General features: G+C 49.4%; 1 protein-coding gene across 1 annotated transcript in view; it reads right to left on the bottom strand.

The window, feature by feature from the left end:
- Positions 1–23674, bottom strand: part of LOC142302502 (uncharacterized) — a 79804-nt gene that overhangs the window by 46308 nt on the left and 9822 nt on the right. The window contains exon 2 of the mRNA XM_075343582.1: positions 18495–18790. Coding sequence (XP_075199697.1) covers positions 18495–18683 — 189 coding nt within the window. The 5' untranslated portion in view covers positions 18684–18790. The remainder of the gene's footprint in view (positions 1–18494; positions 18791–23674) is intronic.

The raw sequence follows: 23674 nt of genomic DNA, 5'->3' as shown, positions 1-23674 counted from the left end.
AGGTAGTAGCTCAGTGGTTAGAGCTGCTGCCTTTGAAACAATGATTCACAGCTCCACGAGTTCGAGTCCCGGCCGCCCTGAAAATCCAGAGCCGATGATAATTTAATTTAATTTATTCACTCCACTGAGGGGAGGAGCCGGGACATCAGCTGTGAGCCGCGGGAGTGCGGGACAGCCCTGATAAATCGTGCAAGTCCCGCAGAATCCGGGACGGTTGGGAGGTATGCAAGTGTCAGTGTTCCTGTATTCAATCTTTCGCATCTGGCACAGATCCTGTAGCATCCATTTACTGCTGCGGTCGTAACTCCTCTCCGGTCTTTGTCCCATGGCTTAGCTGGTGGGGTTTGACATGGCAGCGTCCGAAACCTGAATGCCTCCCCTATGGCCTGCTGGGTATGCTCCTGTGCCTCCCTCGTTTTTAAGCCCCTGGACGGTGTCCGCGAACACCAGTCCTCTGCAGCTCCCCTGGATAAACCAGGCTGAGTAGTATCCCACTGCTGCCACCAATTGTGGAGACACGGGGGTCAGTAGGTGCTCTCGGCCGCTGGCCCGGCCGCCTTTAGAAAGACCACATGGCCCAGGGCTCATCCTAACTGAACGCCCGACCTCCTTAACAGTGGGCGGAACACTACTCAGACAACACAGGATGAGGAAATCACAATATTAAGACTTTATTGGATACCCAAACAATTAAAAGCATATGGCACATAACCAGCAAAACCACAGAATGTAACCGGCAACAGATTCTCACCCTTCCGCTGGCTCACCAGGGATTAGAATGTCCGTGCCTCAAAGCTTCCAGGGTTACTTACTCCAAACCAGCAGCACCCTGCTTTCGGCGGGCACCCACCAAGAATGGAATAACGCCAGAGTTAGGAAGCTGGCTGAGGACCGCAAAGCCTGTAGTCAGGTGACTGGCTTGTCCTAACCTGAATTCCTTCCTTAGGTAGTCTTTGATATCTCAGCCGAATCCTTGCATTTTATGCTGAAGTCCATGTAGTATTATAATCCAGGTTCGGTTATGGCTTGCCAATCGGAACCGCAGATCCTAGATTGGTATCATGTAGCAAGTGTCTAGCCGGGCAATGGACAGACCTCCTTCTTATACCAATGAGCTCTCCATTCAGACCATTGGGGTCTTCACGATTGGTGGATAAGACTGGGCTCTTATTGACTAGATTTCAAGCCGTATACAATGGGAGGTTCGCATAATTGATTTGTCTGGGTATCTGACCTTCACTGACCAAAGCAATTACATGAGTCAACAAGAACTGTATCACTAGACTGCTAAGGGTACCTTCACACTTTAGCGATGCAGCAGCGATCCGACCAGCGATCTGACCTGGTCAGGATCGCTGCTGCATCGCTACATGGTCGCTGGTGAGCTGTCAAACAGGCAGATCTCACCAGCGACCAGTGAACAGCCCCCAGCCAGCAGCGACGTGCAAGCGATGCTGCGCTTGCACGGAGCCGGCGTCTGGAAGCTGCGGACACTGGTAACTAAGGTAAACATTGGGTATGGTTACCCGATGTTTACATTAGTTACCAGCGCACATCGCTTAGCTGTGTGTGCAGGGAGCAGGGAGCCGCGCACACTGAGCGCTGGCTCCTTGCTCTCCTAGCTACAGTACACATCGGGTTAATTAACCCGATGTGTACAGCAGCTACATGTGCAGAGAGCCGGATCCGGCAGCACAGGCAGCGTGAGAGCTGCGGAGGCTGGTAACTAAGGTAAATATCGGATAACCACCTTGGTTACCCGATGTTTATCTTAGTTACCAGCCTCCGCAGCTGCCAGACGCCGGCTCCTGCTCCCTGCTCGCTTCATTTGTCGCTCTCTCGCTGTCACACACAGCGATCTGTGTGTCACAGCGGGAGAGCGCCTTTGAAGAAAACGAACCAGGGCTGTGTGTAACGAGCAGCGATCTCGCAGCAGGGGCCAGATCGCTGCTCAGTGTCACACACAGCGAGATCGCTAATGAGGTCACTGCTGCGTCACAAAAAGCGTGACTCAGCAGCGATCTCGGCAGCGAGCTCGCTGTGTGTGAAGCACCCCTAAGAGTCTTGTAGAAACAATGAGGGGCTTATCCCCCATCTATAAACAAACTATCATCATGTCTGGCTGAATTTTAAGAAACTTAATCCATGCTAGGCACTGACAATGTCCATGTCGGCACAGCACGCTTCTGTCAGGACAGTGTCCGGCTGCCGGGTGATGCGGTGTGAGAATCGCGCAAGTGTGTAACTCCGGCCTTATGGTGCGCTCGCACGAGTTTCGCATCGCATCACCCAGCAGTCGCACACACTCTCCGGACACGAGCGTGCAGCTGCATAGAAATACATGCAGATGCACGATGTGCGGCTGCCGGATGATGCAATGCGAGACTCGCGCAAGTGTGTGACTCCGGACTTATTTTGATACACAGCCATGATAAAGCCCGACATCTGGGGGCTGTAGCCATGGGCTTCATCTGCGCTGGTATCAAAATACGAGGACCCTGCACCAATTATTTCATTTATTCATTCATTTTTATACCATGATACTTATCTGCAGACAGTTGCACTGTTTTCCCTCCCCACCGGCCATCCTAGCGCCTGTGATTAGTTGCAGTCAGCTGACACGCTAACACTCAGGGTGGGGGCGTGTATAACTGCAACCAATACACGCGCCGGTGGGCGAGGAAAGCAGTGAATATTCAATCAGGTTTAATTGTCGTCTCCGGAAGGGAAAGTGTGACCCGGAAGGAGTGTGCTGCCATGACAAAGGTTCGGTGAGTACACCGCGCGCTCCTATTCCCCCATCCCTTCGACCAACATTTTTAATCTCCGGATTCTGATTCCCATAGACTTATATGGGTAACAGATTCCAGACCGGATCCTGTTTTTTTTTTTTTTAAAATTCAGCAGGGACCCGTTGGTCCCAGTTTTCTGCGAGTTCAACCAGCTCTACTCCTGACAAGTTTCTCTGCTCCCCCCACCTCTTTTCTCTATTCGTTATGCCCCCTTCACACGTCCGTGATACACGTGCGTGTTTGGTCCGTTTCCGTATATACTGGAGACACGGCCAAACGTGCACCAATGTTAATCTATGATTGTGGTCACACGTGCGTTATTTCATTATGTCCGCGTGTGCGTGTCCGTGATCCGTATGTGTTTGCGTTTTGCACGGATGCATGTCCGTTATCTGCACGGAGCACGCACACGTGGACACAATGAAAGTCTATGGGTATGTGCACACACGTTAGTAAACACGTATGCATCTACCTATAGTCCGTGTCCGTTTGGTGTTTTTATTTCTAGTGATGTCGGCTATTCTTTCTATTTCTGTGTATGTCGGTCAATCTCCCTGAGTCCGTCGGTCGGTCTCTCTGTCGGTCTCTCTGTCCCTCTCTCACAGTCTGTCGGTCAGTTTCCCCCCCTCTCTCATACTCACCGTTCCCCGATCACCGTCGCGGCGCTGCACTGCATTCACACTGCTGCGGCGGCTTTTACTATTTTGAAAAAGCCGGCCGCTCATTAAACAATCTCCTATTCCCTGCTTTTCCCGCCCACCGGCGCCTATGATTGGTTGCAGTGAGACACGCCCCCACACTGAGTGACAGGTGCCTCAATGCACCCAATCACAGCAGCCGGTGGGCGTGTCTATACTGTGCAGTAAAATAAATAAATAAATAAATAATTTAAAAAAAAGGCGTGCGGTCCCCCCCAATTTTAATGCCAGCGAGATAAAGCCATACGCCTGAAGGCTGGTATTCTCAGGATGGGGAGCTCCACGTTATGGGGAGCCCCCCACCCTAACAATATCAGTCAGCAGCCGCCCAGAATTGCCGCATACATTATATGCGACAGTTCTGGGGCTGTACCCGGCTCTTCCCGATTTGCCCTGGTGCTTTGGCAAATCGGGGTGATAAGGCGTTAATGGCAGCCCATAGCTGCCACTAAATCCTAGATTAATCATGTCAGGCGTCTCCTCGAGATTCCTTTCATGATTAATCTGTAAATTACAGTAAATAAACACACACACACACGAAAAATCCTTTATTAGAAATAAAAAACACACACATATACATACCCTGGTTCAACAATTTAATCAGCCCGAAAAAGCCCTCCATGTCCGGCGTCATCCAGGATGGTCCAGCGTCGCATCCAGCTCTGCTGCATGGAGGTGACAGGAGCTGCAGAAGACACAGCCGCTCCGGTCACCTCCACGCAGCAACTGAGGTGAGAAGCGCGATCAGCTGAGCTGTCACTGAGGTTACCCGCTGTCACTGGATCCAGTAACAGCGGGTAACCTCAGTGACAGCTCAGCTGATCGCGCGGCTGTCTTCATTTGCCGCGTGGAGGTGACCGGAGCGGCGGTGTCTTCTGCAGCTCCTGTCACCTCCTTGCAGCAGAGCTGGATGCGACGCTGGACCATCCTGGATGACGCCGGACATGAAGGGCTTTTTCGGGCTGATTAAATTGTTGAACCAGGGTATATGTGTGTGTTTTTTATTTCTAATAAAGGATTTTTTCTGGTGTGTGTGTGTTTATTTAATGTAATTTACAGATTAATCATGGAGGGCATCTCGTGGAGACGCCTGACATGATTAATCTAGGATTTAGTGGCAGCTATGGGCTGCCATTAACTCCTTATCACCCCGATTTGCCAAAGCACCAGGGCAAATCGGGAAGAGCTGGGTACAGTCCCAGAACTGTCGCATATAATGTATGCGGCAATTCTGGGCGGCTGCTGACTGATATTGTTAGGGTGGGGGGCTCCCCATAACGTGGAGCTCCCCATCCTGAGAATACCAGCCTTCAGCCGTATGGCTTTACCTGGCTGGCATTAAAATTGGGGGGGACTGTCACGAACAGCCGGGGAAGTCCCTCAGAAATCCGCAGCTGTTCACTGATTTGTTACACACGACTACTCTCTAGCGCCCCCCCTTGTCTGCAGGCCACTTTTGGTACTGCAGGACAATGCATAAGATGAGGCTGCTGAGCTGATAATGCCAAATATTGGAGGTCTCACAGCAAGGGTAAATGTATATCTGTGATTCCTGCTAATGGAATATTTATATACCTCGGTTCCCTTAATGATAGCACTCCAATAATTCTATGCAATAACAATTACGCTGCCACCACCCAGACTTTCTACAGGTAGCTGGGAACCCGTTTCAGATAGCATAAGGCCCTTCGGGGTTTTGGATTCGTATATAAAGCATAAGGAAAGAAACTCTTAAATTTTTATATATTTAATCCGAAAATAGGCAGTGTTTAAAGAATATACAAGAATTTACAAAAGGGAACAATACACATTACGGCATAGACAGTTACATAAAATAAAAGGTATAAACGTGAAACTTACTAAACTCGTGCCATAGAAGTGACGTCCAAGCTTAGGGAGGGAGGGACTCCAAGAGAAGAAGATGTTATAATCGGCCAGCATCACCCTTCATGATGCCCTCCTAAGTACTGACTGACCCCCAGAACGAAGCTGTTCCTATTATACATTAGGTAGCCCCCCTTTCCCTGTGACATCATTTTATGGTCTCTGGTGGGCTGTGCTCTGATGTTCACAGAGTTCCATAATTCTAGGGTTTTTCATATCTTTGCTCCTGGGTCACACAGGTGAAAGATATTAGCGTCATATTTAATATCTCGATTTTACAGTTACATTGATACCAAACACAACGCCTCTAGTACAATTTTACTGGCCAATACTAATTGGTCGTGATTCTGACGATCTCCCCGTCGGGTGAGACAGTGCGCTGGGTTCCGCACGACGCAGGGATTCTGGCAATGTGTTTTTCATCTTTCTAGCATTAAAGTTGCACTTCAAAACCTGCTTTAGGAGTTTTCCCGCCAATATTACAAAGAATTGTCTTTCTCTGCAGCTTTTGGCTTTAGTTCTACCATCACCCAAAGTCATAAATACCTTAAGCTTCCAGGCCAATCAGATAATCGCCATGACGACCTGTGGCTGGTGAAGAAGAGGGGGATGAAGACCCTCCAACAGTTCTACATGACACCTCCCCCTTTTTGAGGTAGCATGGGAGATTGATTTGCCAATCGTCTCCTAAGCCTACCTCGCTGGCATCCCCCTGCCGGGACAGCCCATCAGCGTTGCCATGCTCAACACCCTTCCTGTGTTGAATGGTAAAGTCATACTGCTGTAGTGCCAAGCTCCACCGCAGTAGCTTACCATTGTCGCCGGCCACCCGATGTAGCCAGCTGAGAGGGTTGTGGTCTGTCACTATGGTGAAGTTGCGTCCATATAGGTAGGGCTGTAGTTTCCGCAGGGCCCACACTATAGAGAGGCACTCCTTCTCCACAGTGGCGTAGGCCACTTCCCGGGATAAGAGCTTGAGGCTGAGAAACATCACCGGATGCTCTTCTCCCTTCCCATTTACCTGGCTGAGTACTGCACCAAGGCCAAACGCACTGGTATCTGTCTGAACTATGAACCGTCGGGGGAAGTCTGGGGCTTGTAGGATTGGGGAACTGGCGAGGGCAGCTTTTAGTGCCCTGAAAGACCGTTCACAGTCATCTGTCCAGGTGACTACTTGCGGTAGCTTCTTTTTGGTGAGGTCCGTCAACGGCTTAGCAAGAGCACTATAGTTAGGAACGAACTTCCTATAGTACCCTGCCGTACCCAAGAAGGACATCACCTGCTTCTTTGACTTGGGGGTAGGCCAGGAGGTGATGGCATCAACCTTCCCTGGCTCTGGTTTCAGGGTCCCGCCACCCACTCTGTGTCCAAGGTACTGTACCTCCGTCATGCCGATCTGACACTTCCCTGGCTTTATAGTCAGACCAGCGCTTTGGATCCGCCTGAGCACCTGCTCCAGGTGCCCCAGGTGTTCCTCCCAAGTGGGACTAAAGATGGCAATGTCATCCAGGTAAGCTACTGCAAACCCTCCTAGTCCCTCGAGCAGCTGGTCGACCAATCGCTGGAAAGTGGCAGGAGCATTTCTCATGCCAAAGGGCATGACGAGGGATTCATACAGCCCGAATGGGGTGATGAAGGCGGACCTTTCCTGTGCTTCCTTGGACATAGGAATCTGCCAGTACCCTCGACTCAGGTCCATGATAGTCAGGTACCGGGCCCCGGCTAAGCAATCCAGTAACTCATCGATGCGTGGCATTGGGTACGCATCGGGTGCTGTGATTGCATTCAGCCTCCTGTAGTCCACACAAAACCGGGTTGTCCGGTCCTTTTTTGGAACCAAGACTACAGGCGAGGCCCATGCACTTTTGGACCTCTGGATCACTCCCAGGACTAGCATTTCATCGATCTCCCTTTTTATGTCCTTTTGTACCTCTAGGGAGACACGGTATGGGGGTTGACGAACTGGGGAATGACTCCCTGTGTCCACCTGGTGGGTGGCTAGGGATGTCTTCCCTGGGACATTCGTGAAGGTCATCAGGTAGGGCCGGAATACCTCCCGCAGCTGGGACTTTTGGTCCAAGGATAGCTGTGGGTTGAATGCCGCCTCCTCGATAGACCCTCCATCCCGGGCCGAGGCGAGCAAGTCCACCAAGACTTCACTTTCGCCTTCCTCGGGAAGACTACACACAGGAAGAGCAAAGGCTTCCCTGTCATGATGAGCTTTCATCATGTTGACATGGAAGACCTTTTGCCTCTTCCTGGCATGGTCGATGGTGACCACATAGTTTACGTCATTGAGGCGCTGATGCACCAGGTATGGACCCTCCCAGGCCGCCTGAAGCTTGTTCTGGGTCATTGGGACTAGGACCCACACCTTCTGACCCACTTCGTACACCCGCTCTCGAGTGTGTTGGTCGTACCATCGCTTCTGGCTGGCCTGGGCTTGCGCCATATTCTCATGCACCATCTGCGTCATTGACTGCATTTTGTCACGGAGCCGAATGACATACTCCACAACGGACACTTCTGGGGAATTCAGTTCCTCTTCCCAGGATTCCCTTACCAGACCAAGAGGCCCCCGGACTCGTCTGCCATACAGGAGCTCGAAGGGGGAAAATCCCGTTGAGGCCTGTGGTACCTCTCTGTAGGCAAACAGCAGGTGTGAGAGATACCGCTCCCAGTCGCGTCCATGTGACTCAACCAGCATCTTAAGCATCTGCTTAAGGGTACCATTAAATCGCTCACACAAACCATTGGTCTGTGGGTGATAAGCGCTTGATATCAGATGCCGCACCTGCATTTTCTTACAGAGAGCCTCCATTAGACGAGACATGAACTGAGTCCCCTGGTCGGTAAGCATCTCCCTGGGAAATCCTACTCGGGAGAATATGGTCAAGAGGGCATCTGCCACCTTATCGGCTCTAACTGAGGACAGAGCCACTGCCTCCGGATACCGGGTAGCATAGTCTACCACAGTAAGGACAAACCGTTTTCCAGAGATGCTGGGGACGGCCAGAGGCCCGACAATGTCCACAGCGACCCTCTGGAAAGGCTCTTCTATCACCGGCAAAGAGATCAGGGGAGCTTTGGGAGCAGGCCCTGACTTTCCCACTCTTTGACATGTGATACAGGAGCGGCAGTAGTTGGCAACATCTGTCCCCATTTTGGGCCAATAGAAGTGGTGAGACAGCCGGGCCTTGGTTTTGCTAACCCCCAAGTGTCCGGCGAGTGGGATCTCATGGGCAATCCGCAGCAACTCACTCCTAAAGCGGTGAGGCACCACCAGCTGTTTTTCCTTCAGCCACTCTTGTTCGGGGTTACAGGGAATTGTCTCCCGGTACAACTTTCCCTGGTCCCAGAATACCCTCTCCTTATCGGTCTCGGAAGAGGGCTTCTCTGCGATGTCCCTTAACGTCTCTAGACTGGCATCAGTTCGTAGAGCCACCTGAAACTCTTGGCTAGAGGCAGCCAAAAGTGACGTTAAGGTTCCAACCTCACCGGGACCCTCTGGGACCTGCTCTGGGTCCGTAACCAGTTCCGTTATCCCTCTGGGTGAAGAGGTGTCAGAAGGCAAGGTTTCATTTGCGTTCTGGGCACTCTGACTGCGGGTGACAGCACCGATGAAGGCTGTCTCCCCGGGGAATAACCACTCTTCCCCATCAGCCTGACAGGTACTACTGGCTGTGTTACTGTCCGCTGTGACACTGCTCAGCTGCATTTGACCACTGTCCTCGTGGTTCTCATGTCTGCCTCCATCTCTGTCAGCACAGACACTTGCTACCTTGGGGTTGTCCTCAGCCACGTCACCCTGCCGCGTGGCATGGCTGAGTTCCCCTGTACAAATCTCCACTTTATTACCATGCACAACATTTGTAATTACGTTCTGGGTATCCGCATTCGGGTCGCATGACTTATCAACAACATTTGCATCACATGATTTAACAACATTTGCATCACATGACTGATCAACAACATTTGTATCACCTGACTTTTTGGATTCGGGAGGATCATCAGGGAGAAATTGTGCAACTAATCGCCCCAGATCAGTCCCCAATAAAACATTGGTTGGTAGATGTTCATCCACCCCCACTTCCCTCCACCCTCTCCCAGCACCCCAGTCGAGGGGAATAAGGGCCATTGGGAAGGATTGGTGGACACCCCCCGCCAAGGCGACAGTCAGGAGTTTTCCCGGGATAAAGTTTTCAGGGGGTACCAGCTCAGGGCGGACCAGTGTTCTGTCGGCCCCAGTGTCCTTGAGCCCCACAGTGGGGGTTCCGCCTACGGTGACGGGGTGTAGGTTTTCGCAGACCCTACCACCCGCCTTCCTTGCCAAAAGGACAGTTCCAGTAGGCCCTTGGGCCTTGGATGTGGGGTTCCTCTTCTGCCTCTCTGGGCAACCAGAGCTGAGGTGTCCAGGCTGGTTGCAGGAAAAACACCTGCGAGTGTCAGAGGTGGGCCGGGCACTGGTGGATGAAACAGGACCTACGGGAGGTCGGCTGGTAGGGGCAGGGGTGGTTGTAGTTGTCATCTTACCCCCTTTCCAGCTAGTGGTGGACGGCTTCCGCACCTCCGATGCACGGTTGGCCACATAGGCGTCGGCAATCTGGGCTGCTTTTGAGGCCTCCTTGGGCTCTTGGTCCATAACAAACTGTCGAACCTCCACAGGACAGACATGTAGGAGTTGGTCCTTCACCATGAGGTCCTTTAACTCCTCAAAGGTTGTAACGGACAGTCCTTGGATCCACTGGTCAAAGGTGCGCTGGAGCCCACCCTCCAAATCGCTGTAGCTGTCATGAGGTCCGAGCTGGAGGGTCCGGAATTTTTTTCGGTACACCTCTGGAGTCAGCTGATACTTCCGTACTAGGGCCTGCTTTATGGCCCCATAGTCTCCACTCTGCTCTTGAGGGAGACTGGCAAACGCGTCCAGGGCCTTGCCTCGCAGCCCTGGGGTTAAGTATCGTGCCCATTGTGCTGAGGGCAACTGGTACTGCAAGCAAGTCTTTTCAAATCCCCTCAGAAAGGTGTCCAAATTCCCGTCCTTTTCCATCACAGGAAAGTGCTCCGGTCGGGGCTTAAAGCTGCTGGCATTATTGGACTCACCGTTTAGTGAGGAAGATGTCTGCTGCCGGGCTTTGAGGATATTCAATTCATGGTCTCTCTGGGCTTGGCGCTCTCGCTCGGCTCGCTCAGCCTCTCGCTCGGCTCTCTCAGCCTCTCGATATTGCTGAATGAGGTTCAGCCGTCCCTGCCGGTCATCTGTAGAGAACTGTTGTAGGGCCATTTGCAGGTAGGAGTCCATGTTTCCCCGGTCACTGCTCTGGCTCGCAGTTGATGGTGGGGATTCTGCAGCAGCCCCGTCCTGGGCTTGGCTTGCCTCCCCTTCTTCAGCACTGGGGGAACGGACATGCTCTGCGTCCCATTGTAAAAGTTCTTTAATGAGGTCCTGCCTCGTTTTTCCATGGCCATCAATCAACTTGGATCTGCAGAGTGCAGCAAGAACCTCCTTCTTCTGCTGATTGTACCAGGCTTCTGACACATCATCCATCATTGCCAAATAAAAGATAGGATAGAAAACAAGAGAGAAGGGGAGGGGGTAACTGCTACACGTACAGTATTGTTCCAGGTATATTTAAACACTGAGTTCAATCCTCAAAACTTTTGCAAGTTTTTAGTGACAGGGATGATTGCTCAAACCAGATCACTAATGCTTTATATATCCCACCGCTTGCCACCAATTTGTCACGAACAGCCGGGGAAGTCCCTCAGAAATCCGCAGCTGTTCACTGATTTGTTACACACGACTACTCTCTAGCGCCCCCCCTTGTCTGCAGGCCACTTTTGGTACTGCAGGACAATGCATAAGATGAGGCTGCTGAGCTGATAATGCCAAATATTGGAGGTCTCACAGCAAGGGTAAATGTATATCTGTGATTCCTGCTAATGGAATATTTATATACCTCGGTTCCCTTAATGATAGCACTCCAATAATTCTATGCAATAACAATTACGCTGCCACCACCCAGACTTTCTACAGGTAGCTGGGAACCCGTTTCAGATAGCATAAGGCCCTTCGGGGTTTTGGATTCGTATATAAAGCATAAGGAAAGAAACTCTTAAATTTTTATATATTTAATCCGAAAATAGGCAGTGTTTAAAGAATATACAAGAATTTACAAAAGGGAACAATACACATTACGGCATAGACAGTTACATAAAATAAAAGGTATAAACGTGAAACTTACTAAACTCGTGCCATAGAAGTGACGTCCAAGCTTAGGGAGGGAGGGACTCCAAGAGAAGATGTTATAATCGGCCAGCATCACCCTTCATGATGCCCTCCTAAGTACTGACTGACCCCCAGAACGAAGCTGTTCCTATTATACATTAGGTAGCCCCCCTTTCCCTGTGACATCATTTTATGGTCTCTGGTGGGCTGTGCTCTGATGTTCACAGAGTTCCATAATTCTAGGGTTTTTCATATCTTTGCTCCTGGGTCACACAGGTGAAAGATATTAGCGTCATATTTAATATCTCGATTTTACAGTTACATTGATACCAAACACAACGCCTCTAGTACAATTTTACTGGCCAATACTAATTGGTCGTGATTCTGACGATCGCTTTGGGAGTTTTCCTGCCAATATTACAAAGAATTGTCTTTCTCTGCAGCTTTTGGCTTTAGTTCTACCATCACCCAAAGTCATAAATACCTTAAGCTTCCAGGCCAATCAGATAATCGCCATGACGACCTGTGGCTGGTGAAGAAGAGGGGGATGAAGACCCTCCAACAGTTCTACATGACAGGGACCGCACGCCGTTTTTTTTTAATTATTTATTTATTTATTTTATTGCACAGTATAGACACGCCCACCGGCTGCTGTGATTGGGTGCAGTGAGGCACCTGTCACTCAGTGTGGGGGCGTGTCTCACTGCAACCAATCATAGGCGCCGGTGGGCGGGGAAAGCAGGGAATAGGAGATTGTTTAATGAGCGGCCGGCTTTTTCAAAATAGTAAAAGCCGCCGCAGCAGTGTGAATGCCGCGCAGCGCCGCGCCGGGGATCGAGGAACGGTGAGTATGAGAGAGGGGGGGAAACTTCAGTCACTCGGGGGATTAGCGGTCACCGGTGAATCCTTCACAGGTGACCGCTAATCAGTACTCGACACAGGCAGAGCCGCGATATGAGGATGAAGTCGGGTGAAGTTCACCCGAGTTCATTCTCATCAAGCAACTCTGTCTGCTGTCAGCCGACATTTATAAACGACATTGTGCATCACACACACGGACATTACACACGGACATTACACGTACACATACACGTTAATTCCACACGCACACACGGACGTTCTACACACAAACACGGCTAGCATACGCAATTCACACAGGTGCCACATGGACCATAAAAACGGACACAAAAACGGGACACGGACCCGAAAAACGGCCCGTAACACACGTGCGTGTTTTTCACGGACGTGTGAAGGGGGCCTTAGAGATAGGAGCACAGAGGGGGTTGTACACAGAAATCTACAGCACAGCGTGGGGCATAAAGCATGTACAGTCTCAAGGTCAAAGAAAAAAGCTAAAGAAAAAAAGGAGGAAAGAACATGAAGAGAAAATAGATGCTGGATAGAAGCTGTGCTGGCATATAAGCAAATTTAGACAACAATAATCTATGTATGCACAAAGCACATGTCCAGCATAGGGTATGTGTGTACGCTGCACATTTTTTCTGCAAAAAATGCACCTTGTGGCCAGAAAATGCACCAGACACGAATGCGTTTTTGGCGCATTTTTTTGTCGGTTATTTTAGTGCATTTTTTGTACTTTTTTTAATTAATTTAATTGCTGGAATGGCTAAAAAAAAAAAAAGCAGGAAAAAGCGGACCAACAATTGATATGCTGCTTCTTTTTTTCTGCACCAAAAACTGCAAGGAAAAATAAGAAGCAACATGAGCACAGCATATATGATTTTTCATAGACTTTGCTGGAATAAGGATAGACATGAAGATTTAGGCAACAAACTGCATGATAAACTGTACTGAAAAAGCATCAAAAACTGCACAGAGAGCACAGAGTACATGGAGAGACTCTCCCATAAGAGAAGAACCTGAATTTTGAATTATCAGGCTCTCTTACATATACAGTGAAAGAAATAATTTGATCACTTGCTGATTTTGTAAGTTTGCCCACTGACAAAGATATGAACTGTCTATAATTTTAAAGGGAACCAAACATCAGGATTTTGGTATATAAGGTAAAGCCAGTGCAGTACGGCCACTATCAGGCACAGGCTGTACATACCATTAGTGGGCAGCTCGGATGTTTAGGCTGTGAAATCCAAGTTTATGAAGTTTGAAAATTCATCCACTTTTTGATTGACGTGTGCACTTCTCCAGATAATATCTGGGCGGGTTATGCACATGATTCCCGCCCCCCCCGCCGCCTGTTCCTCCCTCTCTCTGGCTGTATGCAAATTTCTCTATTCAGTTACACAGTGTCGTAGTTGGCGCCTGCACATAGCTCATATCTCCGGTGCCATGTTTTTGAAGCCCGCATTACCCAGTTTTGTGTCTGAGAGGGCTGCGCATGCGCCCTCGCTTCTTCAGATCTCGTTGTGACAGCGGGAGCGTTCGCGGTGTCACAACAGGACTGGAAAACAGCTGATCTTACCGATTAGCTGCAGCAGACAATATATACTTCCTTTTGAAAAAGCGTGCTGCGAAACAGCTGTCAGGAGGTTACCCTTGCCACCAGAACCAGCCTTTTCACATATCATCAGGTACTGTAATTTAATTCTGCCCCTTCACATGTAAGCTCTCTCTGTCTGCACGGCTTCTCCACACTTGGGCAACTACAATGCACATTTATGCTGTGATATTAAATGCCCTATAGTCTGTTTGACCTTTGCAGCGGCGAAGTAAGCTCCTTGTTCTACTTCACGGTGGGGTCCAATGGGGATACTCTATTATTTTTCAAACCTGATTTCAGGCATATAATTACATTTATACCCAGAAGTGCCCTCTCTGGATTACCACCCTGTGATAATACACTTTTGCTCTTTGATATGGTGGCATATTAAATTTCAACCATTATATACAATACCCGGCTGGTTCTGTGTGGCAAGTTTTGCTCCAATATTAACCACTCTTGTTCTTCACAAAACTGACAGACCTATTCCGAATAACATATATTTTATGATATCTAATTGCCATGTGTTTTTAATTAATAAAATGTATTTTTCAAACACAATTACTGCCTTGTCTCCTTTTCTCCTTCTGTGTTATATGCTCTTTGGAGTTGGCTTCTTTCCTGGGAGACACTACTGAGTTGTTCCCTCAGGTGCTACATATTATGGCCATTTTTTTGTATTTAAAGCCAGCTTTACACATTGCAATTTCGCATACGATATCGTATGCGATTGCAACGCCCCCATCGTATGTGTGGCACGTTCAATTTTGTTGAACGTGCCGCACAAACGATTAACCCCTGTCACACGTACTTACCTTCCATACGACCTCGATGTGGGCGGCGAACGTCCACTTCCTGGAGTGGGAGGGTAGTTCGGCATCACATCAACGTCACGCAGCAGCCGGCCAATAGATGCGGAGGGGCGGAGCTGAGCAGGACGTAAACATCCCGCCCACCTCCTTCCTTCCGCATTACCGGCCGGGAGCCGCTGGACGCAGGTAAGATCTGTTCATCGTTCCCGGGGTGTCACACACTGCAATGTGTGCTACCCCAGGTACGATGAACAATCTGACGTTCAATCATGAGGAATGAACGACGTTCGTGCGATGAACGTTTTAACGTTCAATCGCAATCGCATGTAGCTGTTACACACTGCAATGTACCTTACGATGCCGGATGTGCGTCACTTACGACGTGACCCCGCTGACACATTGTAAGATACATTGCAGCGTGTAAAGCTGGCTTAAGATATCGTAGCAGACGTCTGCTGCAGCTAATCGGTAAGATCAGCTGTTCTCCAGTCCAGTTGTGACACCGCGCGAGCTCCCGCTGTCACAATGAGATCTGAAGAAGCGAGGGCGCATGCGCCGCACTCTCAGACACAAAACTGGGTAATGCGGGCTTCAAAAACATGGCGCCGGAGATAAGCGCTATGCGCTGGCGCCAACTCCGACGCCATGGAACTGAATAGAGAAATTTGCATACAGCCAGAGAGAGGGAGGAACAGGCGGCGGGGGGGTGGGAATCATGTGCATAACCCGACCAGATACTATCTGGAGAAGTGCACATGTCAATCAAAAAGTGGATGAATTTTCAAACTTCATAAACTTGGATTTCACAGCCTAAACATCCGAGCTGCCCACTAATGGTATGTACAGCCGGTGCCTGATAGTGCCCGTACTGCACTGGCTTTACCTTATACTGTATACCAAAATCCTGATGTTTGGTTCCCTTTAAGAGTAGGTTACTTTTAACAGTGAGAGATAGGATATCCAAAATAAATTCTAGACAATCACATTGTAAAAATTATATACATTTATTTGCATTTTTCAGAGAGAAATAAGTATTTGATCTCTCTGACAAACAAGACTTAATACCTGGTGGCAAAACTCATGTTGGCAAGCACAGCAGTCAGATATTTTTTGTAGTTGATGCTGAGGTTTGCGCACATGTCAGGAGGAATTTTGGCCCACTCCTCTTTGCAGATCATCTCTGAGTCATTAAGATTTTGAGGCTGTCGCTTGGCAACTCAGAGTTTCAGCCCCCTCCATAAGTTTTCTGTGGGATTAAGTTCTGGTGACTGGCTAGGTCACTCCATAACCTTTATGTGCTTCCTTTTGAGCCACTCCTCTGTTGCCTTGGCTGTATGTTTTGGGTCAGTGTCGTGCTGGAAGACCTAGCTACAACCCATTTTTAATGTCCTGGCAGAGGGAAGGAGGTTGTTATCAGGATTTTACAGTACATGGCTCCATCCATTGTCCCATTGATGCGGTGAAGTAGTCCTGTGCCCTTAACAGAGAAACGCCCCTAATATATATATTTCCACCTCCATGCTTGACAGTGGGGACGGTGTTCTTTGGGTCATAGGCAGCATTTCTGTTCCTTCAAACATGGCGAGTTGAGTTAAGGTCAAAGAGCTCAATTTTTGTCTCATCTGACCACATCACCTTCTCCCAATCACTCTCAGAATCATCCAGGTCTCCACTGGCAATCTTCAGATGGGCCGGCACATGTGCCTTCTTCAGCAGTGGGACTTTGCAAGCACTGCAGGATTTTAATCCATTACAGCGTAATGTGTTACCAATTGTTTTCTTAGTGACAGCGGTCCCAGCTGCCTTGAGATCATTAACAAGTTCCCCCTGTGTAGTTTTAGGCTGATCTCTCACCTTTATCATGATTCTGGATATCCCATGGGATGAGATTTTGCATGGAGCCCCTGATCGATGTTGATTGACACTCATTTTGTACTTCTTCCATTTTTTTACTATTGCACCAATAGTTGTCTCCTTCTCACCCAGTGTCTTACTTATGGTTTTGTAGCCCATTCCAGCCTTGTGCAGTCTATGATCTTGTCCCTGGCATCTTTAGAAAGCACTTTGGTATTGCCCATGTTTTAGAGGTTAGAGTCTGACTGATTAAGTCTGTGGACAGGAGTCATTTATACAGGTGACAATTTAAAACAGCTGTCTATAATGCAGGTAACAAGTTGATTAGGAGCGTCTAAGTGGTCTGTGGGAACCAGAACTCTTAGGGTTCCTTCACACTTAGCGATGCAGCAGCGATCCCACCAGCGATCTGACCTGGTCAGGATCGCTGCTGCATCGCTACATGGTAGCTGGTGAGCTGTCAAACAGGCAGATCTCACCACCGACCAGTGAACAGCCCCCAGCCAGCAGCGACGTGCAAGCGACGCTGCGCTTGCACGGAGCCGCCGTCTGGAAGCTGCGGAGACTGGTATCTGAGGTAAACATCGGGTATGGTTACCCGATGTTTACATTAGTTACCAGCGCACACCGCTTAGCTGTGTGTGCAGGGAGCAGGGAGCCGCGCACACTGAGCGCTGGCTCCTTGCTCTCCTAGCTACAGTACACATCGGGTTAATTAACCCGATGTGTAATGCAGCTACATGTACAGAGAGCAGGGAGCCGTGCACACTGCTTAGCACTGGCTCCTTGCTCTCCTAGCTGCTGTACACATCGGGTTAATTAACCCGATGTGTACAGCAGCTACATGTGCAGAGAGCCGGAGCCGGCAGCACAGGCAGCGTGAGAGCTGCAGAGGCTGGTAACTAAGGTAAATATCGGGTAACCACCTTGGTTACCCGATGTTTATCTTGGTTACAAGCTTACCTCAGCTGTCAGACGCCGGCTCCTGCTCCCTGCTCGCTTCATTTGTCGCTCTCTCGCTGTCACACACAGCGATCTGTGTGTCACAGCGGGAGAGCGCCTTTGAAGAAAACGAACCAGGGCTGTGTGTAACGAGCAGCGATCTCGCAGCAGGGGCCAGATCGCTGCTCATTGTCACACACAGCGAGATCGCTAATGAGGTCACTGCTGCGTCACAAAAAGCGTGACTCAGCAGCGATCTCGGCAGTGAGCTCGCTGTGTGTGAAGCACCCCTTAATGGTTGGTAGGGGATCAACTACTTATTTCTTTTTGCAAAATGCAAATAAAATTAAATAAGTTATACAATATGATTTTCGGGATTTTATTTTGGATATTCTATCTCTCACTGTTAAAATTAAACTACCCTTAAAATTATTGACTGTTCATGTTTTTGTCAGTGGGCAAACTTACAAAACCAGTAAGGGATCAAATAATTATTTCCGTCACTGTAACAATACAGTTGAAACTAGAAGTTTACAAACAATATCTATGAAGACACATATTCAGGTTTTTCTCTCTATCTGACATAAAATCAGAGTAAACCTTTCCCATTTTAGGTCAATTAGGTTTACCAAAATTATGTATATTTGAAAAATGCCAGAATATTGAGAGAAAATGTTTTAAGGCATTTTTATTACCTTCTGCAAACTATTGATAGTATTATATATAGTGTATTGTTGTTTCACTATATTTATTGAAAAAATGCACCTAAATAAAATATTTGCATAAAAAGATGAATTAGAATATGCTAATATAGAAAGGCTTTACCTCAATGTTCCTCTCCAGCTCAGATAAACCATAAATCCTGGGAGATTCCAATCCATGTCTATTACTCCCTAAGTCTTTAGAGTTCTGGCGTGGAGACCTCCTACCTCCATCCACATGGTGCTGATAGCCGTCACCAAGACCATAACGGGAAGGCAGATAGAGATATCCATTAGATATTCGGTAAGACATATTGGAAAATGGTTGGAAAAATATATATATAAAAAAAAGGTGAAGCCTTTAAGCTGCTTTTGTTATATACATTGCAGTCTTTTGGATTATTATATAAAATCTTCAGGCTGTAAAACAAAACATATATCCATCATGAATTGCTTATTTTGAGAGGCACTTATTAGATCTACAACTACACATATAATTTGAATTCATGTAAAAGTAACATTTAAAGATACCAAGGCACTATGTTACCCCCTATCCAAAGGAGATGGCATAACTATTATGATTGCTAGGGCGCGACTGTTGTGACTCCCACTTATCCCAAGAATAGGGATCTGAAGGAAGCAGAGGTTGAGCATGTACACCCCTGCTCCATTCATTCCTAATGGGAGTGCTAAGGACAGCCCAGTGCAACACTCAGCTATCTCCGGCAGTCCTATTGAAAGTAAACGGAGCAGATGTGCACATGTCTATTCTGATGATAATTGGGGCCAGACCTTAGTAATTAATAAGTTTTTCCCTACCCAATAGATAGGGAGTAGTTTATAATCTTGGTACATATCCTTTAAAGATTTAATTGAATGCATGGAGTGCACCAAAAGGGTTCTAAAAAATGTAAAATAATGTTTAAAAGAACTGAAGTTCTCAGTGGTTGATACCTTTTACTGGCTAACTGAAAAGATGCTAATAATAGCAAGCTTTCAAGACGCCTCAGGTCTCTTCATCAAAAAAATGTAAGTAATTTATATTAAATGTATCAAAAATTAAACAGCCCAATAAATTTGTGTGGATGTGCTAATGCAGCAATACGTTATGTTTTTCAATGTCTAAAATCAGAAATGTGTCTTATATTAAATACTTGAAGTCCTACAAATATGGATGGAAAAGCTCATCAGATAGAATATTGTAGTTAATAGATCCGCATTTGCTACGGCTCAGACCAATTGTACTTTACAGGTATCAAGTATGTGCTTATTTCATAAACTAGAAGGTGGCCCGATTCTACGCATCGGGTATTCTAGAATTTACGTATTGTGTAGTTCATGTATGATTTTTGTTATATATATATATATATATATATATATATATATATATATATATATATATATATATAAATGTTGTTGTGTGTAGTTACCAAGTGTTTGTGTAGGGGCTGTACATGTTCTGGGTGTTGTCTGGGTGTAGCGGGGGGGTCGTTATTTGTGGAGCGCTGTGTGTCTGTAGCGTTGTGTGTGTGTGTTGCGCGGTTTGTGTGGGTGTGTGTGTGTGTTTTGGGGGGAGGTATGTTTTGTGCAATGTGTGTGTTGTGCGGTATGTGCGTATATTTGTCTGTGCCGCGGTGTTTGTGTGTTGGGTGTTGTGTGTGTGCAGCGTTGTGTGTGTGGGTGTCTGTGTAGGGCGGTGTTTGTGGTTCCCAGTGTGTGTGTGGTGTGTTGTGCAGTGCGTGTGTGGCAGTGTGTGTGTGTGTTTTGGGGGGAGGTGTGCACCCCCCATCGTGGTCCACCCCCCATCGTGCTCCATCCCCCATGCTGCGCACCCCCCATCGTGCTCCATCCCCACTCCCCATTGTGCTCCATCCTCCATGCTGTGCATTCCCCGTCGTGCTCCATCCCCTATGCTGCGCATTCCCCATCGTGCTCCATCCCCCATGCTGCGCATTCCCCATCGTGCTCCATCCCCCATGCTGCGCACTCCCAAACGTGCTCCATCCCCCATGCTGCGCACTCCCCATCGTGCTCCATCCCCCATGCTGCACACTCCCCATCGTGCTCCATCCCCCATGCTGCGCATTCCCCATCGTGCTCCATCCCCCATGCTGCGCACTCCACATCGTGCTCCATCCCCCATGCTGCACACTCCCCATCGTGCTCCATCCCCCATGCTGCACACTCCCCATCGTGCTCCATCCCCTATGCTGCGCATTCCCCATCGTGCTCCATCCCCCATGCTGCGCATTCCCCATCGTGCTCCATCCCCCATGCTGCGCACTCCCCATCGTGCTCCATCCCCCATGCTGCGCACTCCCCATCGTGCTCCATCCCCCATGCTGCGCACTCCCCATCGTGCTCCATCCCCCATGCTGCGCACTCCCAAACGTGCTCCATCACCCATGCTGCGCACTCCCCATCATGCTCCATCCCCCATGCTGCGCACCCCCCATCGTGCTCCATCCCCCATGCTGCACACTCCCCATCGTGCTCCATCCCCCATGCTGCGCATTCCCCATCGTGCTCCATCCCCCATGCTGTGCACCCCCCATCGTGCTCCATGCCCCATGCTGCGCACCCCCCATCGTGCTCCATCCCCCATGCTGCGCACTCCCCATCGTGCTCCATCCCCCATGTTGCGCACTCCCAAACGTGCTCCATCACCCATGCTGCGCACTCCCCATCGTGCTCCATCCCCCATGCTGCGCATCCCCCATCGTGCTCCATCCCCCATGCTGCGCACCCCCCATCGTGCTCCATCCCCCATGCTGCGCACCCCCCATCGTGCTCCATCCCCCATGCTGCACACTCCCCATCGTGCTCCATCCCCCATGCTGCGCACTCCCCATCATGCTCCATCCCCCATGCTGTGCACCCCCCATCGTGCTCCATGCCCCATGCTGTGCACCCCCCATCGTGCTCCACAGTCACACATCAGACAGTAAACACGCACACATATGATCGCATACACTCACACACACCCCACTTCTCCCTATGCCCACCGGTGGACGGCCCCAGCAGCTGTGCTGCACGCCATGCTCCTCTGCCGACACTCACAGATCCGATCGCATACACTCACACACACACACACTCACACACATCCGATCGCATACACTCACATACACTCACACACATCCGATCACATACACTCACACACACACACTCACACACATCCGATCGCATACACACACTGACGATATCGCACATACGCGCTGACACACTCACAACATCCGGAGATACCACATGCTTCCGGCCATGTGATCCTCCAGCAGGTCCTGGAAGCTCATAGCACAGTATCGCCGCCGAGAAGCAAGCGATATCACGGGATGTTGTGAGTATGTGATCTGATGTGTGTGTGAGGTGTGTGTGAGAGTGAGTGTGATCTGATGTGTGTGTGTGTGTCTATTCTTATGTGTGTGTGAGGTGTGTGTGTTCCGCCGCTGCAGGACGTGGATGCGATCTGATGTGTGTGTGAGGTGTGTGTGTTCCGCCGCTGCAGGACGTGGATGCGGTCTGAGTCTGGGTCTGAGTCTGAGTGTGAGTGTGAGTGTGAGTGTGAGTCTGAGTGTGCGTGTGAGTGTGCGTGTGAGTCTGAGTGTGAGTGTGCGTGTGAGTCTGAGTGTGCGTGTGATTCTGAGTGTGATTCTGAGTGTGATTCTGAGTGTGCGTGTGAGTCTGAGTGTGAGTCTGAGTGTGTGTGTGAGTGTGCGTGTGTGAGTGTGCGTGTGAGTCTGAGTGTGAGTCTGAGTGTGAGTCTGAGTGTGCGTGTGATTCTGAGTGTGCGTGTGAGTGTGAGTCTGAGTGTGAGTCTGAGTGTGAGTCTGAGTGTGAGTGTGTGTGTGCGTGTGTGTGCGCGTGTGTGTGCGTGTGTGCGTGTGAGTGTGAGTCTGCGTGTGAGTGTGCGTGTGAGTGTGCGTGTGAGTGTGCGTGTGCGTGTGAGTCTGAGTGTGAGTCTGAGTGTGAGTCTGAGTGTGAGTGTGCGTGTGAGTGTGCGTGTGAGTGTGCGTGTGTAAGTGTGCGTGTGAGTCTGAGTGTGAGTCTGAGTGTGAGTCTGAGTGTGAGTCTGAGTGTGAGTCTGAGTGTGCGTGTGTGTGTGCGTGTGAGTCTGAGTGTGAGTCTGAGTGTGAGTCTGAGTGTGAGTCTGAGTGTGTGTGTGTGTGTGAGTCTGAGTGTGCGTGTGAGTGTGAGTGTGTGTGTGAGTCTGAGTGTGCGTGTGAGTGTGAGTGTGCGTGTGAGTGTGAGTGTGAGTGTGAGTGTGTGTGTGTGTGAGTCTGAGTGTGAGTCTGAGTGTGAGTGTGTGTGTGTGTGAGTGTGAGTCTGCGTGTGAGTCTGCGTGTGAGTGTGAGTCTGAGTGTGAGTCTGAGTGTGAGTGTGAGTGTGAGTCTGAGTGTGAGTCTGAGTGTGAGTCTGAGTGTGAGTCTGAGTGAGTCTGAGTGTGAGTGTGAGTGTGAGTCTGCGTGTGAGTCTGCGTGTGAGTGTGCGTGTGAGTGTGCGTGTGTGTGTGAGTCTGAGTCTGAGTGTGAGTCTGAGTGTGAGTGTGAGTGTGCGTGTGAGTCGAAGTGTGAGTGTGAGTCTGAGTGTGAGTCTGAGTGTGAGTCTGAGTGTGAGTGTGTGTGTGCGTGTGTGTGTGCGTGTGTGTGTGCGTGTGTGTGCGTGTGAGTGTGAGTCTGCGTGTGAGTGTGCGTGTGAGTCTGAGTGTGAGTCTGAGTGTGAGTCTGAGTGTGAGTCTGCGTGTGAGTCTGAGTGTGAGTCTGAGTGTGAGTCTGAGCGTGAGTCTGAGTGTGAGTGTGTGTGTGTGTGAGTGTGAGTCTGCGTGTGAGTCTGCGTGTGAGTCTGAGTGTGTGTGTGAGTGTGAGTCTGCGTGTGAGTCTGCGTGTGAGTGTGAGTCTGAGTGTGAGTCTGAGTGTGTGTGTGCGTGTGTGTGTGAGTCTGAGTGTGAGTCTGAGTGTGAGTCTGAGTGTGAGTCTGAGTGTGAGTCTGAGTGTGAGTCTGAGCGTGAGTCTGAGCGTGAGTCTGAGTGTGTGTCTGCGTGTGAGTCTGCGTGTGAGTCTGAGTGTGTGTGTGAGTGTGAGTCTGCGTGTGAGTCTGCGTGTGAGTGTGAGTCTGAGTGTGTGTGTGCGTGTGTTTGTGCGTGTGAGTGTGAGTCTGCGTGTGAGTGTGCGTGTGAGTCTGAGTGTGAGTCTGAGTGTGAGTCTGAGTGTGAGTCTGAGTGTGAGTCTGAGTGTGAGTCTGCGTGTGAGTCTGCGTGTGAGTGTGCGTGTGAGTGTGCGTGTGAGTGTGCGTGTGTGTGTGAGTGTGAGT

This window comes from Anomaloglossus baeobatrachus, chromosome 4 (genome assembly GCF_048569485.1).
Source record: "Anomaloglossus baeobatrachus isolate aAnoBae1 chromosome 4, aAnoBae1.hap1, whole genome shotgun sequence".
NCBI classification, from domain to species: Eukaryota; Metazoa; Chordata; class Amphibia; order Anura; family Aromobatidae; genus Anomaloglossus; species Anomaloglossus baeobatrachus.
This window is presented reverse-complemented; position numbering and strand designations above follow the sequence as displayed.